We start from the raw sequence: 24,218 nt of genomic DNA, 5'->3' as shown, positions 1-24,218 counted from the left end.
TAGGAAGTATTTAAAGAAGTAAGGATTTTGGATAGTAATGAAGGAAAGAATGAAATGGAGATACAAGTAAAATCAAAAAAGCTTCCAATCACACGAAAGTTTTATGCCTTTTATCATGCACCAATTGTAAAATTCTGGTTTAACACGGTATGTTTTTAAATTACATAAGCATAATGTTTTTAAGAGATAGACTTTGAGGGACCTTTGGTTCTGAATCCATACTAATCTTGATATAACTTAGATCACTGAAAAGGCATTTCACATTTAAAAGAGTGATATGTTTGCTTTAGTTTAATTTACATTGTCAACATCTAGAGTGATAAACACTAACAAATTTTAGTTCTAATTGGAACTAAAAATGTACTTAACAAATAGATGATAACCATTGGCCTTTGTAAGTTGGTAGCAAATACTAATCATCTACTAAAAATAATGGTAAAAGATGGACCAAAAGAGATTCTGATACACACTTATAATTTTTTGTGCTTTAAGATTTTGCAGGTAATACATAAAAGTTTAGAAATAAACCTGTTTACAGGGTTGATGATGATAAAAAGTAATCCAGATCATTTGTATGGTTTTATCTGTGGCTTATTTCTTTAATTATATTAAAGTGTATGCTTGATTACCTGCCATATGATTGCTTTATGGAAAAATTGATTTTACTAGCATATTAAAGAGCATACGTCCATAGAATGATGGCCTCACCTATTATTTTAGTTGAAATATAGGTGTTTATACGTTGTTTTGGTTGTTTTGTGTGGTGGACAGTGAGCACTAGGAAAGATAGTTGGCTATCTTGCTGGTGCCACTCTCCCTACATGGACCAACCCTGAAGGAACAGGTGATGCAGTAAATGAGATTAGCCCCTACTTTTAACCAGGGGCTGAGTAAATGAGTTCTTAACTCCTCTTCTTAGGAAAACCCTTAATTAAGATGTTTTTAACTTTGTTGTTGTTGGGGAGTTTTTTTCATTTTCATGAATAAGAATTTGTTTCTTTGGCAATTGCTTTTTCACCCACACACGTGATCATTAACCTGAGACTAACTTTTCCTTACTTCTCTATATGAAAATGTTCTTCTTATTCCTTTCTATTCAGAGGCTAAAATTGCAGATATGAGTTATCTGATCTAATCTCCAGATTCTGTCCCCGCTAATGAAACTAGGGCAGTTTTCTTACATTTGCATTCATGTGAATGGCTACATTAAAATAGCCAATGTGGGTAACTACAGGAATTTCTCTGTTCTTTCTTTATTGTAGTTTAGTTCTCTAGCCTGCCATAGGTAATCAAATCAAGGATGTCACTTACTCTAGGAGTGGTAGAGACAAGACAGATAAGAGGATTCTTAGCCATGATTTTTCAAGGGTCAATAAGTGTGGATTTTCCTCTGAAATTAAATAAATATGTTTCTATACATAAACTTTATCACGTCTCTATAACCTGTTTTGTAAAGAGTATTAAAGGTGGGCTCTTCCTTTACCTGGGGAAGGCTTCTTCACATCTTTTCCACTTTTTGGGTTTCAACTTTACTGACTGGGAGCTAAGAAAATACCAGTTGTCTTTTGTCCCTCCCTGCCCTGCCATGCCCTGCCCTGCTCTGTCCACTCCCTTCCCCTCACCCTTCCCCTCCTGTCCTTCCCCACTCCTCTCCCCTGACCTTTTTTTGCAACACAATCTTGCTCTGTTAACCCAGGCTAGAGTGCAATGGCATGATCTCAGCTCACTGCAACCTCCACCTCCCAGGTTCAAACGGTTCTCATGCCTCAGCCGCCCAAGTAGCTGGGATTACAGGTGTGCATCACCACGCCTGGCTAATTTTTGCTTTTTTGTTTTTTGTCAGTAGAGACAGGGTTTCGCCCTGTTGGCTAGGCTGGTATCGATCCCCTGAACTCAGGTGATCTGCCTGCCTTGGCCTCCCAAAGTTCTGGAATTACAGGCATGAGCCACTGTGCCCTGCCCCAGTTGTCTTTCTTAGGAATACTGTTTGGTTGGGAGAGGAAGGAAGTAGGAAGTATGTGTTCCTTAATGATTATGGTGGTGAAATTCTGCAGTAATTTTAATATATTATGATACTGTAGGTATGAGTTAAATAGAATTGTGTGGCCTGTGCTGAGAACATAAATCTGATTATAAAATCCCTTCTATGGGACATTAAAGGTTGACAGAGTTGTGGAACAACAGGTTTATATGCTGGGGACCATTTATACTCCAGTAAATGCAATGTCTCTGCTGAAGAAGAGAGGTATCTCTAAAACTGTTTTAAAATAAGGGAAACTAGGGCATAATTCATAAAGATTTATTTAATGTCTATTTTTGTGTTTGCTTGAAAATGTTCATAATTAAAAGATTTATTTTGTAACCAATGTTTATATAACCTTTAATTTTTTATTAGTTGGCATATTTAGGATTTCTGATGCTTTATACCTTTGTGGTTCTTGTACAAATGGAACAATTACCTTCAGTTCAAGAATGGATTGTTATTGCTTATATTTTTACTTATGCCATTGAGAAAGTCCGTGAGGTATGTCTTTAATTTTTTCTACCAATAATTTACCATATACATGGAGGAATTTCTGGTTTTGTTTGTTTTGGATGTATATATGGGTATGTGTGTGTATGATGACATTGTAGAAGTGTAGAACCTGAGTAATTTTGCTGTTCCCAAAATAATGATGAAGAATAGAGATGTGTGTATGCTGTATACTTTGTTGCCATTATAAATAAAATGATTTGTGTCAGAAATGTAGCCTATAAAAATGTAGCTTATATTTTTGTTTTGTTTCCTGAACATTCACATTTTTGTTCTCTATCACTCTTCAAAAGTATTAAGTATATTCAATTAAACGATTTTTAATTTACCTACCTAATTTAACCAATCAGGTAGGTAAATTATAAATAGGTCTTTAGGTCAGACTCAGTGGGTCACACCTGTAATCCCAGTAGTTTGGGAGGCTGAGGCAGACAGATCACTCTTGGTCAGGAATTCGAGACCAGTCTGGCCAACAGGGTGAAACTCCATCTCTACTAAAAATACAAAAATTAGCTGGGCATGGTAACAGGTGCCTGTAATCCCAGCTACTTAGGAGATTGAGGCAGGAGAATTGTTTGAACCCCGGAGGTGGAGGTTGCAGTGAACCGAGATTATGCCACTGCACTCCAGCCTGGGTGAAGGAGCAAGACTATCTCAAATAAAACAAATAGGTCTTTATTTTGCTTTTATATTGTACTGCCTACTAAAATGTACTATATTGCCACAGAATGATCATTTAGATGTATATCCCTGTGTCTTTCCATTTTCAGTTTAAATTTTTCAGTAAGGTTTGTAATATGATTTTGAAGAAAATTTTTTTCTTAAATATTCATACTTTGTTTTTGAAGTAGTAGGTACATGAATATTGTTATAGCGTACTTGCATAAGTACCTCTGATTTATTTCATGTCTCTGCCTTAACATTTAGAGAATACAAGAAATTGCAAAAATAATTAGAAGGCATTGTACTTGTCTCTCACTTAGCTATCATAGGAATTTCTTTTCCAAACACCAACTCAAACCAGAAGGAATTTATTATTAAATAGCTTATTTTGTATTTTAAATTCCTCTGAGTGTTATGGTCCATAGGTTTATTAAATCTGTTGTTTTATCAGCATGTTTGAAGAAATTCACTTGTTAAATGGTAAAAGCAAATTGGAAAGCATTTTAAAATATGTATATTCATGAAATATTTCTGCAAGTGTTGTTGCGACAATAATAATAGTGGTTGCCTCTAGTAGGAAGAATAATTAATTGGCTTAAAGCAGAAGAGTGAAATCGAGACTTCGTAGTACCTGTGATATACAATGAATTTTGAAGATGTAAACATGTTACTGTTTCTCCCAAAAGATAATTCTTAAAATCGTATATTTAGGAGAAGAGGTACATGTTTTAAATAAGTTAGATAAGTACAGCTACTTAAACCATTGAGTTATTTACTTTCTGCAAAGAAGGCATGTTTGGCAGCCACTACCAAGATATCCATGTGCTGTTTTAATTTGAAATAAAACAATTTTTCAAAAGTGTTTTACAATCCAGGTCTAGAGAACTGTGTTGTAATCTAGATTTTCAGCTTCTTATTTGGATGAATCTCTTGAACCTGAGAGATGGAGGTTGCAATGAGCCAAGATTGTGCCACTGCACTCCACCCTGGGCAACAGAGCCAGACTCTGTCTCAAAATAAATAAATAATTAAAAGCTGTGTAAAGTTCTGCTGTAATGTTATAATTGAATGCTGTATGTGTTTTAATAGGAATAAATTGGTTAAACTTTTTTTTTGTTTTGTTTTTAAACCTGTAGATCTTTATGTCTGAAGCTGGGAAAATAAACCAGAAGATTAAAGTATGGTTTAGTGATTACTTCAATATCAGTGACACAATTGCCATAATTTCTTTCTTCATTGGATTTGGACTAAGATTTGGAGCAAAATGGAACTTTGCAAATGCATATGATAATCATATTTTTGTGGCTGGAAGATTAATTTACTGTCTTAACATAATATTTTGGTATGTGCGTTTGCTAGATTTTCTAGCTGTAAATCAACAGGCAGGACCTTATGTAATGATGATTGGAAAAATGGTAAGTTGAGAGATGTTTGATAATACTTATGGGTTTATTGATTTTTTTTTTTAAATCACAGAAGTGTTATTCACATAGTTTTATTTGAGCCAGTGAATGTCTTTTATTTTGTGTTTGTTTGCCTCATACTTCAAATCTGCTATTCCTTAAGAATTTTTCATGCTCACTTCTAATCCCCTACACCCATTTTGTGCTTTGCGAGATAATGTTAGCTATACCAATACTATCTATGGTTTATAACTTTAGGTAACTCCTTCCTGTCTTCACTGATCCAGGCTATTTTTCAAAAGTTAAATCCAGAATATCTAGTCTTTTCCTAAGATAATATGCCCAGTATTTTGCTTTTTTGCATAGTCTTATCTGAGTGGCAGGTTTTATTTTTTTAAATCTAAGATGTCAAATTTAATGTGTAATTTTTTATACACTGAATCTAAAATATATTGGGTCTACTCCTTGCCATAATTCCTTTTGGTTTTCAGTGGCAAAAAAGGCAAAATTTGTAATATAGCTATTGCTATTCCTTATTCTAAAATTCTTGTTCTTCCTAGGAAATTTCAGCAAATGCAGGCAAATCACCATTCAGAGACGTTCATTATTAACAGTTTAGTGTATATCCTTCCATCCCTCAAGACATGTATGAATGCATGTGTTTGTTTTAAACTTCTCATGAATGAATATATAGTAGTTTTATCAAAATAGGCTTTAAAAATATATGCTGTTTCTCAATTATTTTAAAATATTTGTCCCATTTTAATTAATACAAAATCTATTCATAGAGTTTCTTATATTCCCTTAATCTTAAAAAATCAGTCTTCTAAATTAAGTATTTCTTAAGTAACCTTACTAAGCTCACAAGATTATCTTTGCATCTTGAAAATAAGATTTTTAGGTTTCCTAAATGTAAATTGTTATATAATATTTGCTGTTTCACGCTGCACTATTCCTCTCCAAGAGAATGTGTCTTCCTCCCCTTAATTGAGAATTACTCGTGTACTATTTTTCACACCCAAGAAGTAGTACTCATTATTCATACGTTTTGGCATTATTATGGTATTTCAAGGAAAAATAGGGCAAGCAAGGTTTTTTGGGGAAGAATTGGGTTTAGCATAACATCTTAGCGTGCAAATAAAGGTGTTGTAGCTCTTACTGCTTACCAGGTTATTTAGTGACTTAGTGGTATCTAGTTACTTTAATGGTAATGTAAATGGAAGAGTTAGAATGTACAGAAGTCTTTATTTGTGATCTTCTCTAGAACCACCCTCCACTAGGATGTCTTTCTTCTGTCAACTGGTCATTTTTTCCATCATTGTCTGTTTTCCCCTAGTGCTAGCTTCCCTTTACATCCCCTTCAAAAGTTTCATAATTGTTGCTATTCTAATTCTAACATTCATTATTTCATCACTGTGTATCTATTTTATGTTAAGAGTTAAACTAAGCTGGGACTACAAAGATGAATAAGACATGGTCCAGATCCTCATGGAACTCAAAATTGAGTCTCTAAATATAGACCTGTGAATAGTTAGGTAGCTATTGAAAAATATGTAAAATGCAAAAATACAATATGTGAACCAATAAAAATTGTTATGTGAAGATAGAGGAGCTAGTAACCAATTCTGTCATGAAGGCTTTCACAAAGATTATGGCATTTCAAAGGAGCTTAGAAAATATATAGGATTTTTCTTCTGAGCAGGGAGTTTCTAACCAGAAGAAACAGCTTTGAAAAGCTTAAAGACAATAAAAGATTAAAAAGAAGAAACCTTAGGTGATGGTGAGGAAGGCAGCACATCACACTGCGATGTGTGTACCTGTGCAACAATCTTGCATATTCTTCACATGTACCCCAAAACCTAAAATGCAATAAATAAATAAATAATAAGAAAAAAAAATCTCCCTCACATTTTATAGACTAATTACAAAAACCGCAATTACTTTTACATCAACCTAATAACATCTTTTAATAGCAAACTAATGAAAATCACATAGTAAATGCTAAACTTCTCCCACTCATTCTGTATACATTATACATTCAAACTAATCCTCATTTTCTTTAATTTTACTTTAAGAATCGTCATTTTTATGAGCAGGCTGATAATCACATATTTTTAATTAATTAAATTTATATCAACCTCATGGAAAGTGGTTGTCGTTTAGGCTTTATGCGAAAAGGTTTGTGAAATCCAAAGACGACAATGAATCATCAACCACAGACCATGAATAATTTTAGATTACTTCAATACCAATTTGGGTTTCACTTGGAATATTTGACCTGGCTTTGTATTCTAAAATATGTCAAATAGCATGGATAATGTTTTGATAAATATTTTGCCTATTAAAATCTTTTATCCCAGTATATTTTTGGTTTGTTTCACAATATTTTGTTTATTTGAAAACATGCATTCTCTCAGTAATCCTCTCAAATGCTCAATGACGGCATTATTTGTCCATTTTGCATATAAGAATACCCAGTTTAAGAATTTTGGAGTGTGTTAGGCCTCTGCAAGCCACAAAGACACAGCTCTTAATTTAAAAAGAAAATTTATTTGTTAATCTAACAAAATTTTAAAGATCAAGTTTAATCTCTTCAATTGAATTGACATTTTAAGACTCTCAGCTCTCCACATTTTTCTTTCTGATCTTAAACCTCCATAAAATTACTTTATCCAGCCTTGACTACTTATTGTCCCCTTTACCTTTCATATCTTGCCTTCCATTTCTACTGTCACTGTATATTTATTTTTAAAATATATGAAAATGTCATAATTTCTTTTACTTTGTCATAATTATTTTAAGTTCACAGGGTAATATACAGAGTTATTGTAAATGTATTCTCTTTTGCATGAAGCTGTTCTCAGATGATTATTTATGAATGAATATTACATGTTGGTAGAGTGAGAAAGCATTCACTTTTTTATATGTATACCCACCCACCCCCCTTTTTTTTCTTTTTTTTGAGGCGGTGTCTCGCTCTGTTGCCCGGGCTGGAGTGCAGTGGCACAATCTCTCACTGCAGCCTCTGCCTCCTGGGTTCAACTGATTCTCCTTCCTCAGCCTCCTGAGTAGCTGGGATTACAGGCGTGTGTCACCATGCCTGGCTAATTTTTATGGTTTTAGTAGAGACAGAGTTTCACCATGTTGGCCAGACTGGTCTCAAACTCTTGCCATCAAGTGATTCGCCTGCCTCAGCCTCCTGAAGTGCTGAGATTACTGAATCACCCTGCCTGGTCATATATTCCCTTTTTTATATTGTCTAGGCTGGACAATAAGTAGTGCAGGCTGGAGAACTTATATACCTAAATAAGTAAATAGGAAGTAAAGTTTTATTATAGCATTCTGCTTAATTCTTTGAATTTTTACATAATTATGTCAAAATACATTGTGATTTAACAGTGAGAATTATTTTTCAATTAATTACTAGGTTTTAGCTCAATTAAGCCCTTTTCCATTTTACTGAATTTAAAGAATTACAAATTATATGACTTACAAAAGTATTTGTTTCCCAGGCATTGGTATCATTTAGTTTTTCAACACCCATGCTAATAATTTAGATTGCTTTGTTTGGCTCCTAGGAAGTTTTCATGTCCCAGAACAAAGCACCCATGGATTCAGGATGGGTGAGAAGTATTCCTTTTTTTTTTTTTTTTTTTTGTGAAGTGGGCAAAGTACAATTATCAGAGGCAAGGTAGAAGAGAGAGTCCGTGCCTTCATTATAAGAACAGAGAAGCTTTAGGAAAGGGAAGTTATGGAAATTGATTTCCTAAATCTGCCCGAGTCTCTGTACTTTTAAAAAATCTTCATGTACCCCAGAGATAGGCACACTTCAGTTTGAATTGGTGATACAGTTCATTATGTAGATGAATGGTGCCCATGACTTGCTTAGTTTAATAGATCATTTTTTTTTCATAATCTCTTAGATGTTAAGGTTTACACAGTGATGAAATTTTTCTGAAAGCTATCACTAGGAACAAAAAGAATCTCAAAGGTTTTTTGTGTTTAATGGATGTTTTTTGTCTATTCGAACATTAGAAACTTTTTAAATGATTTGTCAGCCAGACTTAATGGCTCATGCCTGTAATCCTAGCACTTTGGGAGGCTGAGGTGGGTGGCTCATGAGGTCAGTAGTTCGAGACCAGCCTGGCTAATATGGTAAAACCCTGTCTCTACTAAAAATAGAAAAATTAGCTGGGCATGGTGTCACGCACCTGTAGTCCCACATATTTGGGAGGCTGAGGCAGGAGAATCGCTTGAACCCGGGGGGCTGAGGTTGCAGTGAGCTGAGATCATGTCACTGCACTCCAGGCTGGGCAACAGAGCAAGATTCTGTTTCAAAAAAAGATTTGTCATAGTATTTAAACTTCCTTGTATTTTAACAGTGTTCATTTTTTAACAGGTGGCCAATATGTTCTACATTGTAGTGATTATGGCTCTTGTATTACTTAGTTTTGGTGTTCCCAGAAAGGCAATACTTTATCCTCGTGAAGCACCATCTTGGACACTTGCTAAAGATATAGTTTTTAATCCATACTGGATGATTTTTGGTGAAGTTTATGCATATGAAATTGATGGTAAGAATTTTTTATTTACAAATTTACCTTTTGGTTATTTTATGTCTTAAAACCAGTATTGAATTATAGTAACATTGCATATTTTCAGAAGTCAAACCATTAATAGTGAACTCCAGAAGAAACATAAAAATTAATTGGAAGAAAAAGTATTTTAGGATTTTTTTAGTAACAAGTAATAGAAATATAGTCTAATAAATGTCCTACACAATAAGGATATTTAATAACTCACATAACAATATTGAGCTAGGTCCACTGATCTTTAGGGTGTTGGTTAATTCATAGCTAAGGACACTTGTTCTTTTTCATCCCACTGCCAGCTCTGTAGGTTTCCCTTATGATCCTAAGACCATCATTAGCAACAGGAGGAAAGAGACACTATTTATCCATGGTTCTCTTTAGAAGAAAATGTCCCTTTCACAGAAATTCCCTTTTGAACCTGTCCTTTTATTTCATTAACTTGAGTTGGCTTCAGGCTGCCTCTCTTTAAAATGGTTACAGGCAAGGAGGATGCGATTACCATGTTTAGCCTAGATTATTCAGGGTGGATTCGATATTGAGAAGTCAAGCACAATGTTAATGACAAAAATAATGATCCTGTGTGAATACTGAAAGCTTACAGCATGTTGAGTTTTACAGAGGATGACAGATACTTAAGGTTTTTATTGCAACTTGTTAATACATTCTCTGGATAATCAATGACACAACTCCCACTGATTCAACCCTATTTTTTTTAAATAACAACCTTTAATCCATCTTGAACTACAACCCTATTTTGAAAGTGAATATTAAGTGTGTAGTTCAGTTTCGTTACTATTCACGTTTTGACTCTTATATTGTCTTAGTTAATGAGACTAGATAACCTGTGATCATAAGTGATGCTATCAGCTTTCAGGGGTATTCTGCTGACTTCCACATTGGAGTTACAGAATCTTTAGTTATTTCTCTGTCACTCTCATTCTTTCTTCTTTCATCCCTCCCTCCCCCAGTATCTGTGTTACTCCCTTCTTCATATTGATAGGTGATTAGGTCAAGGGCTGGCCATGTAGTGAGAGGATTGTGGTTAGGTCCAAGGGTGGCCACATAGAAAATTGTGGTCATTATTTGTTCTCGGACAGTAGTTAAACTAATGATGTTTTACCAGCCTGGTTAAATTTTGTGCTTGATGGCTTCTGTTTGGTGTTATTTCCAGGCTTTTATTGTCTGCTACTTTTTTTTTTAAGACAATTTCACCCTGTCACCCAGGCTGGAGTACAGTGGTGCAATCTCAGCTCACTGCAACCTCTGCATCCCGGGTTCAAATGATTCTCGTGCCTCAGCCTCTGGGGTAGCTGAGATTACAGGTGCACGCCACCATGCCTGGGTATTTTTTTTTTTTAAGTAGAGATGACGTTTCATCATGTTTGCCAGGCTGGTGTTGAACTCCTGACCTCAAGTGATCCACCTGCTTTGGCCTCCCAAAGTTCTGGGATTACAGGCGTGAGCCACCATGCCCGGCCATCTGCTATTTTTCTAATGATGTGGCTCTAACTATGTAGTTGTTATAAAGCACTGGGTTTAGTATTTTAGTTTCCTGCATTTTCTTTCTTGGGTATTTGCTTCCACAAACTAATCTGGATAGAATTATCTGGGGATCACGAATTACCTGGGGATCATGAGGTCCGGAGTTCAAGACCAGTCTGGGCAACTCGGTGAAACCCCATCTCTACTAAAAATACAGAAAATTAGCTGGGTGTGGTGGCGGGCACCTATAGTCCCAGCTACTCGGGAAGCTGAGGCAGAAGAATTGCTTGAACCCAGGAGGCAGAGGTTGCAGTAAGCCAAGATCGTGCCACTGCACTCCAGCCTGGGTGACAGAGCAAGACTCCCTCTTGGGGGGGGGGTGCATTCAGACATTTTTCTTACAGAAATGTTATAATACAGTTGATTCAGGAATTTTACCCTCCTTAATGCACCTCAGGCTAAACTCTGCCTTGAAGGGTAAATATAACACCTGTATATACTTTCTTTTCTGGAATAAAGTTGTAAAACAAGTAGCACCCACGTTTCTCACAAAATGTTTTTGTGTTTGAACACTCTTAAGCTAGGATTCCTGTGACTCTGTGTCCACAGGCTTTTGTTGGAATCTGTGAAACAGATTTGTACATGATCAAAACTTACTTTAAGTAAATAAATAACCTTAAACAATGACGAATAACAGTTACTGGTGAATTACTATATTTAATTTTTTTTCTTTTTTTCTTTCTAAAGTGTGTGCAAATGATTCTTCTATCCCTCATATCTGTGGTCCTGGGACATGGTTGACTCCATTTCTTCAAGCAGTCTACCTCTTTGTACAATATATCATTATGGTTAATCTTCTTATTGCATTTTTCAAGTAAGAATTTTGTTCAATTGCTTATTTTAATAAGATGATTTAATATGCAATTCTATGTATTTTTAAGGAAATTTATAGAACTTAAAATCTAAAAATTTTATAGAGGCCTAAACTACTAAAATTATATTTGAACAATTTAAAATAAGACATGCTTTTTCTAATCAAATGAGTTCTAAATTTTAAATTTGGTTATCTTTCAACATGCAGTTTTCTTTATAACTTTAATCGTTATCTGGGATTTTTCCTTGGTTGCCAACAGATACACATTCAATACAGAAAACAGGCAAATAGAAGATTTTTCAATAAATCCACTGTTAATATTTTGGTGTACATCTTTCTATCATTTTTTTGTGAATATATATAAGCCATTTTTCTTTCTGAAAATAGTATTTTTATTTAATTATTTGAGACAGAGTCTCCCTCTGTTGCCCCAGCTGGAGTAGCGCAATCTTGGTTTGCTGCAATCTTTACTTCCTGGGTTCAAGTGATTCTAGTGCCTCTCGAGTAGCTGGGATTACTGGTGTGTGCCACCATGCCCAGCTGATTTTTTTTGTATTTTTAGTAGAGGTGATGTTTTACCAAGTCTGGTAACTCCTGGCCTCAAGTCATCCATTCACCTCAACCTCCTAAAGTGCTGGGATTACAGGAATGAGCCACTGTGCCTAGCCTGTTTTCTGTTTTATGTGCTGTTTATGACTAAGCAAAGTATCATGAAGATTACTTCAGATCGACAAATATTCCTCTTCAGTCTATTTTTAATGGCTACCTGATATTTCATGATATAGACCATAATTTTTTAATCCAGTATGTTATGGTCAGTTAGATTGTTTGTAATTCTTGCTCCTAAACACCACACTGTAGTTAAATCTTTGAGCAATATTTATTTTCCTAGAATATTTTTCTAAAAGCAGGACTGGTCAATATATGTACTTTTAGGGCTTTTGCATTTAAGTCTAAATAGGCGTTGTGTCCTCAACAATCTGTCCACACTAAGTATCATTTTTTTAATGGTTGCTAGTTTGATAGTAAATAAAGTAACTTATTTTATTTTTTGAGACAGCCTGTTGTGCAGGCTGGAGCGCAGTGACACTATCACAGCTCACTGTAGCCTTTCATCTGGGCTCAAGCAGTCCCTGCCTCAGCCTCTGATGTAGCTGGAACTACAGGTATACACCATCATGCCTGGCTAACTTTTTTGTTTTTAAGAGTCAGTCTTACTATGGTGCCCAGGCTTATCTTGAACTCCAGGCCTCAAACAGTCCTCCTGCCTCTCAGCCTTCCAAAGTGCTGGGATTATAGACATGAACCATCATGCCCAGCCAGGATTTTGGTTTTTAAAATTTGCACTTACTTGATTACTACTAAGATTGAGTATTTTCTTATGTCTTACCCATTTACATACAATATTTGAAATTTTTTTTCTTTTTTTTTCCCCTCTGGTTCGTGTTCTCTGATGAAGTTGCAATATATTTGAAATTTAAAAAAAATTTTTTTTCTGCTGATACTTTTGGGAAGTTTTGATTAAGGTTCTCAGCAATGTCAACTTTTGCATTATACTTATTGCCTGTATCTTTTCGAGTTTCTTATTTGCTGTTAGTTTTGTTTATGGAAGGATATTTTTTTGAATTCTTATTTAGTACAGAATTACAATAAAATCATCAGTACTTAAAACTTTAAGAGATGATTAGCAAAGTTTATTTATTCATTATTTCTCTAGCAATGTGTATTTACAAGTGAAGGCCATTTCCAATATTGTATGGAAGTACCAGCGTTATCATTTTATTATGGCTTATCATGAGAAACCAGTTCTGCCTCCTCCACTTATCATTCTTAGCCATATAGTTTCTCTGTTTTGCTGCATATGTAAGAGAAGAAAGAAAGATAAGACTTCGGATGGACCAAGTAAGTAAATTAATATTAAGACAAATGTTTTCATTTTATCACTTCTCAGTTTTACACTGAAGGCTATATATTGATTTTATTCAAAAATGACTTAGTGAGTTAATGTTATGGTAAATTTTTGTTAAATTTGCCTAAACATAAAGGAATTTTTTTTCCTATAAAATAGAACATAGGAAACAACATAAAGGAATTTTTAAGTGCATATGATATCTATAAAAATGGATTTAGCATTAAACTTCATTTTGAGAATGGCATCTGTTTTTGTTAAAATGATAATTTAAACCTAACTTCTTTGCTGTTCTACAAACTATTTTTATAGCTCTGTAAAAAAACAATTTTAGTATATTCTGTATACTACATGAAACTGATCATATCGTGTCAAATTATGCTTAAGATTTTATAGAGACTTTGTGTTCTATCAGATTAGTCCTTAAATTTTTCTGAGTGGATATGTGAGGGAGAGGCATGAGAGAGATGGGGAGGGATGTTGTGTAGTAAAAGGAAATCAGAAGAGGAAGAGAAAGTACCTGATTGTATTCTGTTGACATCATAGTGGTGAAGCAAAAAAGGATAGTTGTCTAGTGCACTTTAAAAAGTGCAGATGATGGATGGTAGTCTTAGAAACCCTGAATAATTCACAAGAATTATGAACTAAAGTTGATACCTTGACAGCTCTTTATTGATTTTCGTCTCCATTTCCTCCTGTAGAACTTTTCTTAACAGAAGAAGATCAAAAGAAACTTCATGATTTTGAAGAGCAGTGTGTTGAGATGTATTTCAATGAAAAAGATGACAAATTTCATTCTGGGAGTGAAGAGAGAATTCGTGTCACGTTTGAAAGGTTCAGAGCCCTTTGGTTAAAATCGATTATTTGTCAAAATGGGATCTATTAGTAATATATCTTATGCATTGTCATTGTTAAATTTATTTTATCAAACAATAAGTTTAGTTATAGTTTTATATTGTATGTTGAAAAGATAGTTCTATTAATCCATATAGGTCAATCAGTCAATCTCTTTATTTTTTTACCCTAGTTACAGAGAATAGAAGAGTTACTGTTCTTTACTGTTTGGAGGGAGAAAACTAAAACTATCCTCACTGTTTTACAGCATTTCTTTTTTCCTGTTGGCTTCACTACATTCTGGAAGCATATGGTGTTTGGTGTAATTACAGTAACAGTAATGGTAGTTCTATGTATATGTAGCTGTATATACTTTTTTGTGTGTTACTTTGATGTGGGATAATTGGAGTAAATAGTCTGGAACAAAAATGTTTTTTGAAATCTTGCATTTTAATATAAGATTAGCACTGGATTCTTCTTAAACATAAGGTAGGCCTTGTATAATTAAATAACGGTACCTTATTTGTATCTTGTTTAAATGCATGTAAAATTGTTCTCTTTTTAATCATTATTATTGAGGCTACAAAATAATTTCTACATTGTTTTTTGACATTTGTAAAAAAAAGCTTATTTCTCTCCTACAGAGTGGAACAGATGTGCATTCAGATTAAAGAAGTTGGAGATCGTGTCAACTACATAAAAAGATCATTACAATCATTAGATTCTCAAATTGGCCATTTGCAAGATCTTTCAGCCCTGACGGTAGATACATTAAAAACACTCACTGCTCAGAAAGCATCAGAGGCTAGCAAAGTTCATAATGAAATCACACGAGAATTGAGCATTTCCAAACACTTGGCTCAAAACCTTATTGGTGATGGTCCTATAAGACCTTCTGTATGGAAAAAGCATAGTGTTGTAAATACGCTTAGCTCTTCTCTTCCTAAAAGTGATCTTGAAAGTAATAATCCTTTTCTTTCTAATATTTTAATGAAAGATGACAAAGATCCCCAATGTAATATATTTGGTCAAGACCCACCTGCAATAGCCCAGAGAAAAGAATTTAATTGTCCAGAGGCTGGTTCCTCTTCTGGTGCCTTATTCCCAAGTGCTGTTTCCCCTCCAGAACTGCGACAGAGACTATATGGAGTAGAACTCTTAAAAATATTTAATAAAAATCAAAAATTAGGCAGTTCATCTAATAGCATACCACATCTATCATCCCCACCAACCAAATTTTTTGTTAGTACACCATCTCAGCCAAGTTGCAAAAACCACTTGGAAACTGTAACCAAAGATCAAGAAACTGTTTGCTCTAAAGTTACAGAAGGAGATAATATAGAATTTGGAGCATTTGTAGGTAAGTTTGGCAAATTCATATTTGTATATCAGTATTTTTTTTTCATCTAAGAAAAATCACCCTAAAAATAATTAATAACATGTACTGCATGTTATTATGCATGTAATGACTTATAAGTTATTATCTTTTCATAGAGTATAATTATAAAATTTTTAAAAGAATCAAACAGCTATGATTCCAGTACTTTGGGAAGCTAAGTTGGGAGGATTGCTTGAGCCCGGGAGTTCAGGACCAGCCTGAGCAACATAGCAAGACATCTCTAAAAAATTTTTTTTTAAAGTAGCCGGGCGTAGCGGCATGTGCGTGAGGTCCCAGCTACTCAGGAGGCTCAGGCAGGTGAACTGCTTGCACCCAGGAGTTCAAAGCTACAGTGAACTGTGATCACACCACTACACTACAGCTTGTGTGACAGAATGAGATCCTCTTTCTAGAAATGAAAAAAAAAAAAAAAAAAAGAATCAGAAGTAGGGGAAATAGACTGAATTAGGCTGTAAGAGTTGTATTTACACCTACCTCTTTGATGGAATTTTAGGTTCTGTCTTTTGAATTTGAGTATTTTCAGTTGGATTTCATAACTCCTGTTGAAAGAACTTGAGTGATTCTTAAGTGTTAAAAGTACGTGGAGAACCTCCTAGGGGAGGTTAGAAGCAACTGGAAAAGAGCAATGTACTGTAAATAGATGGCTGTTATAATTTTTTATCCAAATCAAGACACTTTGAAAGTGATAATAATTATATCAGAACAACAATGGAAATCTAGGCATCTACTGGGAAAGTTAGTATTTATGGTCTACTTATTTATATATTCACAGAGGAGAGCATTTCAAAAAGGAATGATTTATTCTTATACAATAATAGCTTAAATAAGATAAGAACAGAAAAGAAATATTTATTTTGGCAGTAACACAGTAACCTTGGTGAAAACTTCCATGCATAGAGATTGTTCAGACAATATGTTAATAAGCCCATGGAAAAATCACATTAAGTGCCAGCCTAGGCACTGAACGTGTTGATATTTACTGCTAGGCTATATGAGATTCACTCTAGATACATAGATACATAACTTTTCTTACATTAAATCTTTTCCAGTTTATTTTTTAAAATGCATTTTAGCCTTTTTATTAATGTATTACCAGTGGGGTATATGTATATATTATATATTTTTTCTCTGTATACAGATTATAAAGGAAAAGTTAAGTATTTATATATCTAGAATGAATTCCATATAGCCTAGCAGTAAATATCAGGATGTTCAGTGCCTAAAATAACTTGCTAGGTTGTCCTTAATGTGGCAGTTTTTACATGGGCTTATTAACATATTATCTGAACAATCTCTGTGCATGAAACAGTTTTTACTAAAGTCGTTGAAGTTTTATTGCCAAAATAAATATTTTTTTCTGTTCTCGTTTAAGTTACAGGTATAAGAATAAATCATTCTTTCTGAGTGATTATATATGTATTTTTTTATTAATAGAAAAAATGCTTGTTCTCTTTTTTTTAATTTCAAGCTATTCATATCACATGTTGGTTTCTTTTATAAGGACTTTGGCTTTTATCATTACTATAAACTTAACTATAGTCTAAGTAGGAGGATTTGAATTTGAATATCTTCAAATATTCGAGATCAGGAGTTCGAGACCAGCCTTGCCAACATGCTGAAACCCCATCTCTACTAAAAAGACTAAAATTAGCTGGGTGTGGTGACACATTCCTGTAGTCCCAGCTACTTGGGAGGCTGAGGCAGGAGAATTGCTTGAACCTGGGAGGTAGAGGTTGCAGTGAGCCAAGATCGTACTATTGCACTCCAGCCTGAGTGACAGAGCAAGACTCTGTCTCAAAAAAAAACAACCATAATCTTCATCAGCTTCTTGGTAAATATTTTTTATTTTATTCGTCAAAAGAGCTAAGGAAGATTCCAAAGCCTTCAGAAGGACTTGTAAAACAGCGTAAATCACTTATTTTCATAAACTTTAAGCAATGCCCTTATTTTGATGAAGAAAAATAAAAATTTCCCATTGCAATCTCTTTTCTGTGAAAGGACACAGAGATAGCATGGATTTACAGAGATTTAAAGAAACGTCAAACAAGATAAAAGAAATACTATCCGTAAGTAAATATTAAAAACATCCACAATTCTATTTATTTTTCTCTCTTGATGTTTAGTTCAAAGTTTAATTATTTTTTCAGTAAAAATGCAGTTTTTGCAGATAGCATTATTAACATGCTAATACCAAATATTTGAAGCTTTCCTCAATTTGAAAAAATGAACAATTGAGGAACATGGAAAAAGGTACAAATAGCTTGCATAATTTTACTAAGTAAATAAAAAACATCACCTATTTAACATTTATCTTTTTAAAATTCTTCTCCCCATATGTTTTCCACTGATTAAATGCGTAATGGGCTCACTCTTCCCAGATTCAAAAGTTTATTAGAACATGACCCTGCCTCTTAGAAACCTGTTGTCTAGCCATAAGAAGCTGAAGGTTATGTACACATGCAGGATATTCAATAAATGTTTGTTAAATAAGTTTCAAAATATATAGAACAACTAGTAAAAAAAAAAGGTGTATTTCTTGCCCGAAGTTTAGTTTTTACTTCTTAAATGTTGCTGTCATATATTATTTGTGGCTATTTAGAGCCTTAAGAATAGTAACGTGGCTACACCAAGATAATTAAAAACACCTAGAAAGGCGTTAAACTTCTCTAGCCCTTAAAGAAATTACATTATGGAAATGATTAAGTGACATATACAGTGAAAAAGAGAGCCTTTCCTAAAGTGAGAACCAAGGAAATTATAATGATGTAGGAGTTTCTGTGAATGCTTACTTTTTTTGTGATCCAAGTTAATTATGAAATTGCTGTCAGGTCATATTGTTTACTACACCACATATAAAAAGTAAACTCTAATGCATTTTTATATTCTAACATTTTATATTTTTAATAGCATGTATTTTGATTAAATTACCGTACCAAATCGATTAACTTAGTTCAATATCTATTAGCTAGATATCAATAACTTGGAATTAAATAGAGGCGTAATGATTACCTAGGTTTTGTCCTTTCTGTATTTGCCTTTAAGTTTGAAAAAGTTGCATTATTTTTTTTTTTACCTCAAATAGGAACAGCAGAATGATGTAAGAAATTTGACTATGGAGTATACAGAGATGCCTGAATATGACATAAAGTCTCTTTAGTATATGCAAAAGTCAGAAAGTCAGCTTAAAATATACCCATGTGCTTTTAGATGGAGGAAATAGGTATAGGTTCAGCAGACCTATCATAAGAGTGTAATTTGCAGTGTTTTCTAACCGTTTTAATTGAGGCATATTTAGACTGACAGAGGTAAATAAATGGATTGAGATCACTTAGGTAACCTTACCTGACATGTGATGAAAAGAGAAGGAAGAAAAACAGAAATGAGAAAAAGTGCTAAGAAGCAGAATGAACATTTTGTTGTAGGACTGAAAAAAGTAAACAAAGAAGAAAAAATTTTTTAATAATTTTAAATTTTATTAAAAAAATAAAAATTTTTTTTAATTTAAAAGAAGTAGAAAGAACAGACTGCCATCAACCAAATTGATTTTATAATTATTGCAGTATAACACATGGTATGTCTGTATTCCATATAGGATCGAAGTGGACTTTATAGGTAAATGAGGTGTTTTATGGACCTTCGTAAGTTTTAGTAAAGCCATTTATAATGTAGAATTATTTAAAACTTAGTTTATTACATTTTCTTTTTCTTTATACAAATTATTGTTGTATTGCCACACTCTGGTGGTATTATTTTGGTATTGTGAAGCACTCAATATAGATAAGAAATAAAATTTAGGATAAATGGACATTTCTTTTTTTTTTTTTTTTTTTTTTTTGAGACGGAGTTTCGCTCTTGTTACCCAGGCTGGAGTGCAATGTCGCAATCTTGGTTCACCGCAACATCCACCTCCTGGGTTCAGGCAATTCTCCTGCCTCAGCCTCCTGAATAGCTGGGATTACAGGCATGCACCACCATGCCCAGCTAATTTTTTGTATTTTTAGTAGAGACGGGGTTTCACCATGTTGACCAGGATGGTCTCGATCTCTTGACCTTGTGATCCACCCGCCTCGGCCTCCCAAAATAATGGACATTTCTTAACGGGAAAAGGTAAAGCATCAGGGTTTTCCCACAGATTCCACCTTTTCAATAATGAACTTAAAGAGGACCGTGCTGAAAATTTTTAAGTGGCAGGTGCTCCTTGATAAAAACAAGAAATTTTAAGTTTCTGTGAGTTAGCAGAAAAGCAGTAGCTGTGTTTTGATTTAAACTTTTTTTTTTTTTTGAGATGGAATCTTGCCCTGTCACCCAGGCTGGAGTGTAATGGTATGGTCTAGGCTTGCTGCAGTCTCTGCCTCCTGGGTTCAAGTGATTCTCCTGCCTCAGCCCCTCAAGTGGTTGAGATCACAGGCATGTGCTACAATGTCCAGCTAATTTTTGTATTTTTAATAGAGACGGAGTTTCACCATGTTGGCCAGGCTGGTCCCGAACTCCTGAGCTCAGGCAGTCCACCCACCTCAGCCTTCCAAAAGTTCAGGGATTACAGGCCTGAGCCACCGCACCTGGACGATTTAAACAACTGAGAAATTAGAGGAAAATAATTCAAATAATAAAAACAGAATAATGAGTTCTAGTTTATGATGGTTAGAGACTTAGTTTTTGACCATTTTTAGGGTATATACCCCTTTAGAAATCCAAGAAAAACTACAGACCGTCTTACTACAAAAATGCATGTATACAAAATATTTCTAGTAAGGTAGTTTCACAGATACCTTGAAGTTTATCTGTGAGTTCCAAGTTAGAATTCCTATCCTTGGCTGGGCACGGTGGCTTATGCCTGTAATCTCAGCACTTTGGGAGACTAAGGCAGGAGGATCACTTGAGAGTAGGAGTTTGAGACCAGCCTGGTAAACATAGCGAGACTCCAACCCCATCAAAAAAAGAAAATTCTTGTTATCAGTGGTTCTATGAAACTGATATATCATGGCATCAAAGAGTATACTAAGGAAAGTCCTTAAAACAAATAAGAAATAGCTAGAACTGTTTTCAGGAGAAACAGTTTAAATCAGACAGGAAATTAGAGTCTGCTTTGTGACTACAGGAAAAAAGTCAGTACTTGGCTGGCTGTATAAATCCACTCTAATGTAAGGAGCATGGAGCATCAAAGCCAGAGAAACTCTATTTCATTCAGATATAAATTAATTGAATGAAAATTCTAGTTAATTGCAGTAGTAACATTTTGAAACTCATTGATTCTGATAGGTGGCAGAGGTTTCAAAATAGTTGAAAGTTATATAAAAAAATGACCTATTTATCAGTTGAGAACACAAATGTGAAAGTGTCATTTATTACCCAAATTGTTGAATGTAATTCATTAGTTCATCTGGAAAAATAGGTAAAAAGAAGAAAAGTGAGCGGGATTAGGTGTTAGATCCTAAAATATTGTGTGGCCAGAACAGTTGATACATAAAAATGTAAGGAAGCATTTCTGCTGACATAGGAGTAACCCTTCTAAAAATAAAACTGTAACAGAGGTCATGAGTATGTTGGCTCATGCCTGTAATTGCAGCACTTTGGGAGCCTAAGGCGGGATGATCACTTGAGCCAAACAGCGTAAGACCAGCCTGGGCAACATAGGAAGGCCCTGTCACTCCACACAATAAAAAATAGCCAGCATTGGTGACGTGCACCTGTGTTTCTATCTACTTGGGAGGCTGAGGTGAGAGGATTGCTTGACCTCCATAATCATGCCACTGCATTCCAGCCTAGGTAACAGAGCAAGAGCCTGTCTTAAAGAAGTATGTAGCAACGAGGCTACATACTTTGTCCATAAATAGATTCAAAATTATTGAGGAAGGGATGCTTTGTCAGTAAATACAGATTGGACAATGGGGATGAATTTGGAAAAGTCTGTTTATATTCTCATATAATTTTATAAACTCAGATAAATTCCAGAATTATATGTAAAAATTCAAATCACAGGAAACATTTTACGAAAATAATATTTGGCCGGGTGCAGTGGCTCACGCCTGTAAGCCCAGCAGTTTGGGAGGACGAGGTGGGTGGATCATGAATTCAAGAGATTGACACCATCCTCACCCCGTCTCTACTAAAAATACAAAAAAATTAGCTGGCCCTGGTGGCACTCACCTGTAGTCCCAGCTACTTGGAAGGCCGAAGCAGGAGATCGCCTGAACCCGGGAGGCGGAGGTTGCAGTGTGCCGAGATCATACCACTGCACTCCAGTCTGGTGACAGTGAGATTCTGTCCCCCCAAAAAAAAGAAAATAGCAATATTTATTGTGCCAGTAAAGCAACCAGGGCCTTCCAAACACATAAATAATAGAAAAATATTAAGGGAAAATATAGAGATTTAAGTACCTAAAAAACATAAAGTCAAAACAAATTTGGAAAACAAATTGAAATTTGACAAATAGTAAACAGATAGTAACCTTGTTATATAAGTAGCTCATAGAATCAATTAAAAAGTTACCAAGATCCTTTAAAAGAATTAGCTCCCCTGCCATTATCAGTGTGTCAAGACATGTGTAAGATAATAGCTTTTTTGGTAGTGAAGTGAATTGGTAATAATTTCATTCCACCCCCCCACGGTTTTGTATATTTTTTGCAACTTTTTTGTGAGCTTTTATTATTATAAAAAATTCATTTGGATGAGTTTATGAACAGTAGGCAAAATAGGGTGTTTTGGTGCAGTTTTTGAAGTTGGCATTGAAGAAAATAACCGTAATCTGTAATATACCCATTGGTGTCCAGATAGAATAAAGCATATTGAGCATTAATCAGGGGACTCCTATACTACTTAGAACAATGGGTTGAAATTTAGTTAAGTTTTTTTCAAATTCTGTATATGCACGGTGTTCGCAGAACGACAGTACTTCTGAAAACACTTTGAAACGTGTGAGTTCTCATGCTGGATTTACTGAGTGTCATAGAACTTCCATTCCTCTTCATTCAGAACTAGGTGAGTATTTTCAGCATATGCATAGTGTTAGAAAACTTACTCATTTACACTTTAAATGTATGTTATGTTTGTCAAACACCTGAGCAGTGAATGGTGCAGGAGTCAGAAGATGAAAATTCTGGTCTGCCATAGTTACTGTAACCTTGAATAAGTCGTAATCTTAGCATTCATTAGAATGTTTTATTAGAATATTTTTTACAAATTGTTTATTCTTTAAAGATGGAATAGAAAGACTTTTTACAAATCTGCTGTTTTTAGCTTTTATAGATGTATCTGTACATCTGTATCTTCTGTTTTAATCTTTATCATCACTTATTCAACATATTTTTCTAGTTTAACTTTTAAAAATAATACATTTTTGGTTCAAAATTAAAATACAAACACTCTGAAAAGTTTCGCTCTCACTCCATCCCCACATGTAACCACTGTTTGTCTACCCTTTAGAGTTTCATGCTTATACAATTATGTATGACAGTACCGTCTTTTCTACCTTATTTTTTACACAAAAGGTCGCAGACAATACATATTGCCTTGTACCGTTAATATTTCTATATTGTGATGATGTATCATGTTTTTTTTAATGAGTCAAAATTATACATGCACGTCATTTAAAAGTTGAATAATTATAAAGGTTCCTTAAGGAAAACAGTACTATATTGTCCACCTCACCATCACTTCTTTCATTTTCCTTTGGTATTCTGAATTCAGCAACACGTATCATGACTGAATTGGATTTATTCCAGGAATGAAAGTTGTCTTAACATTCAAAAATACAGTTACAATGATGCATAATCACAGATTAAAGGAGAAAAATGATGAAATCATCTTAATAGCTGCAGAGAAAGTATTTGATTAACATTCAGTATCTATTCTTAATCTCAAAAAGCATATCAACAAAAAATTATCACAAAACATTCTACTTCATTGTGAATTATTGAAAGCCCAAGATGGGGAGCAAGACAAGGATTCTGACTGTTTCTCTTTTACATTCTAGCCAGAGTAATAAGGCAAGTAAACGAAATGGTAGAAGGATTAGGAGGAAAGAAAAATAATTGTCAGTATTTAAGGTAACACAGATGTTATTTCTGAGTTAGTATGTTTATATGGGTTGAACATCCCAAAATCTAAAATGCTCCAAAATCTAAAACTTTTTGAGTACTGACTGAAAGGAAATGCTTGTTGGAGCATTTCAGATTTCAGATGTTCAGATGCTCACGTGGGTGAGTATAATGCAAATATTCCAAAAAATATTTTTTTAAGACAGGGTTTTACCATGTTGGCCGAGCTGGTCTTGAACTCCTGACCTCAAGTGATCTGCCTGCCTCAGCTTCCCAAAGTGCTGGCATTACAGGCTTGAGCCACAATGCCCAGTCCCCAAATTTTTTTAAAAACAAAAATATGAAACATTTCTGATCCCGAGCATTTCTGAAAAGTGATACTCAACCTACTTCTATTGCAGCATCCTCATATTTCAGTTTTAGGCCATATCTGTTGACCTCCTAAAGAAGACAAGAATTAAACTCTTTTCTCACTCTGAATTTCCAGAACGTA

The 24,218-nt window shown here is 34.4% G+C and overlaps 1 protein-coding gene across 6 annotated transcripts in view; it reads left to right on the top strand.

Moving 5' to 3' along the window:
- TRPM7 (transient receptor potential cation channel subfamily M member 7) overlaps positions 1-24,218 on the top strand; it is a 121,393-nt gene that overhangs the window by 75,925 nt on the left and 21,250 nt on the right. For all 6 annotated transcript variants that reach the window (XR_013520975.1, XR_013520974.1, XR_013520973.1 and 3 more), the window contains exons 19-28: positions 4-147; positions 2,396-2,524; positions 4,333-4,611; positions 8,999-9,173; positions 11,421-11,547; positions 13,265-13,449; positions 14,158-14,290; positions 14,935-15,650; positions 17,688-17,755; positions 22,571-22,667. Coding sequence is in view for 3 of the 6 variants with exons in the window: in XM_035259639.3 (XP_035115530.3) it covers positions 4-147; positions 2,396-2,524; positions 4,333-4,611; positions 8,999-9,173; positions 11,421-11,547; positions 13,265-13,449; positions 14,158-14,290; positions 14,935-15,650; positions 17,688-17,755; positions 22,571-22,667 (2,053 nt within the window). In the remaining 3 variants the exon portion in view is untranslated. The remainder of the gene's footprint in view (positions 1-3; positions 148-2,395; positions 2,525-4,332; positions 4,612-8,998; positions 9,174-11,420; positions 11,548-13,264; positions 13,450-14,157; positions 14,291-14,934; positions 15,651-17,687; positions 17,756-22,570; positions 22,668-24,218) is intronic.

The sequence above is a fragment of the Callithrix jacchus genome, chromosome 8, assembly GCF_049354715.1.
Source record: "Callithrix jacchus isolate 240 chromosome 8, calJac240_pri, whole genome shotgun sequence".
NCBI classification, from domain to species: domain Eukaryota; kingdom Metazoa; phylum Chordata; class Mammalia; order Primates; family Cebidae; genus Callithrix; species Callithrix jacchus.
Note: the sequence above shows the minus strand (reverse complement) of the source record. Positions and strands in the feature narration are given on the sequence as shown.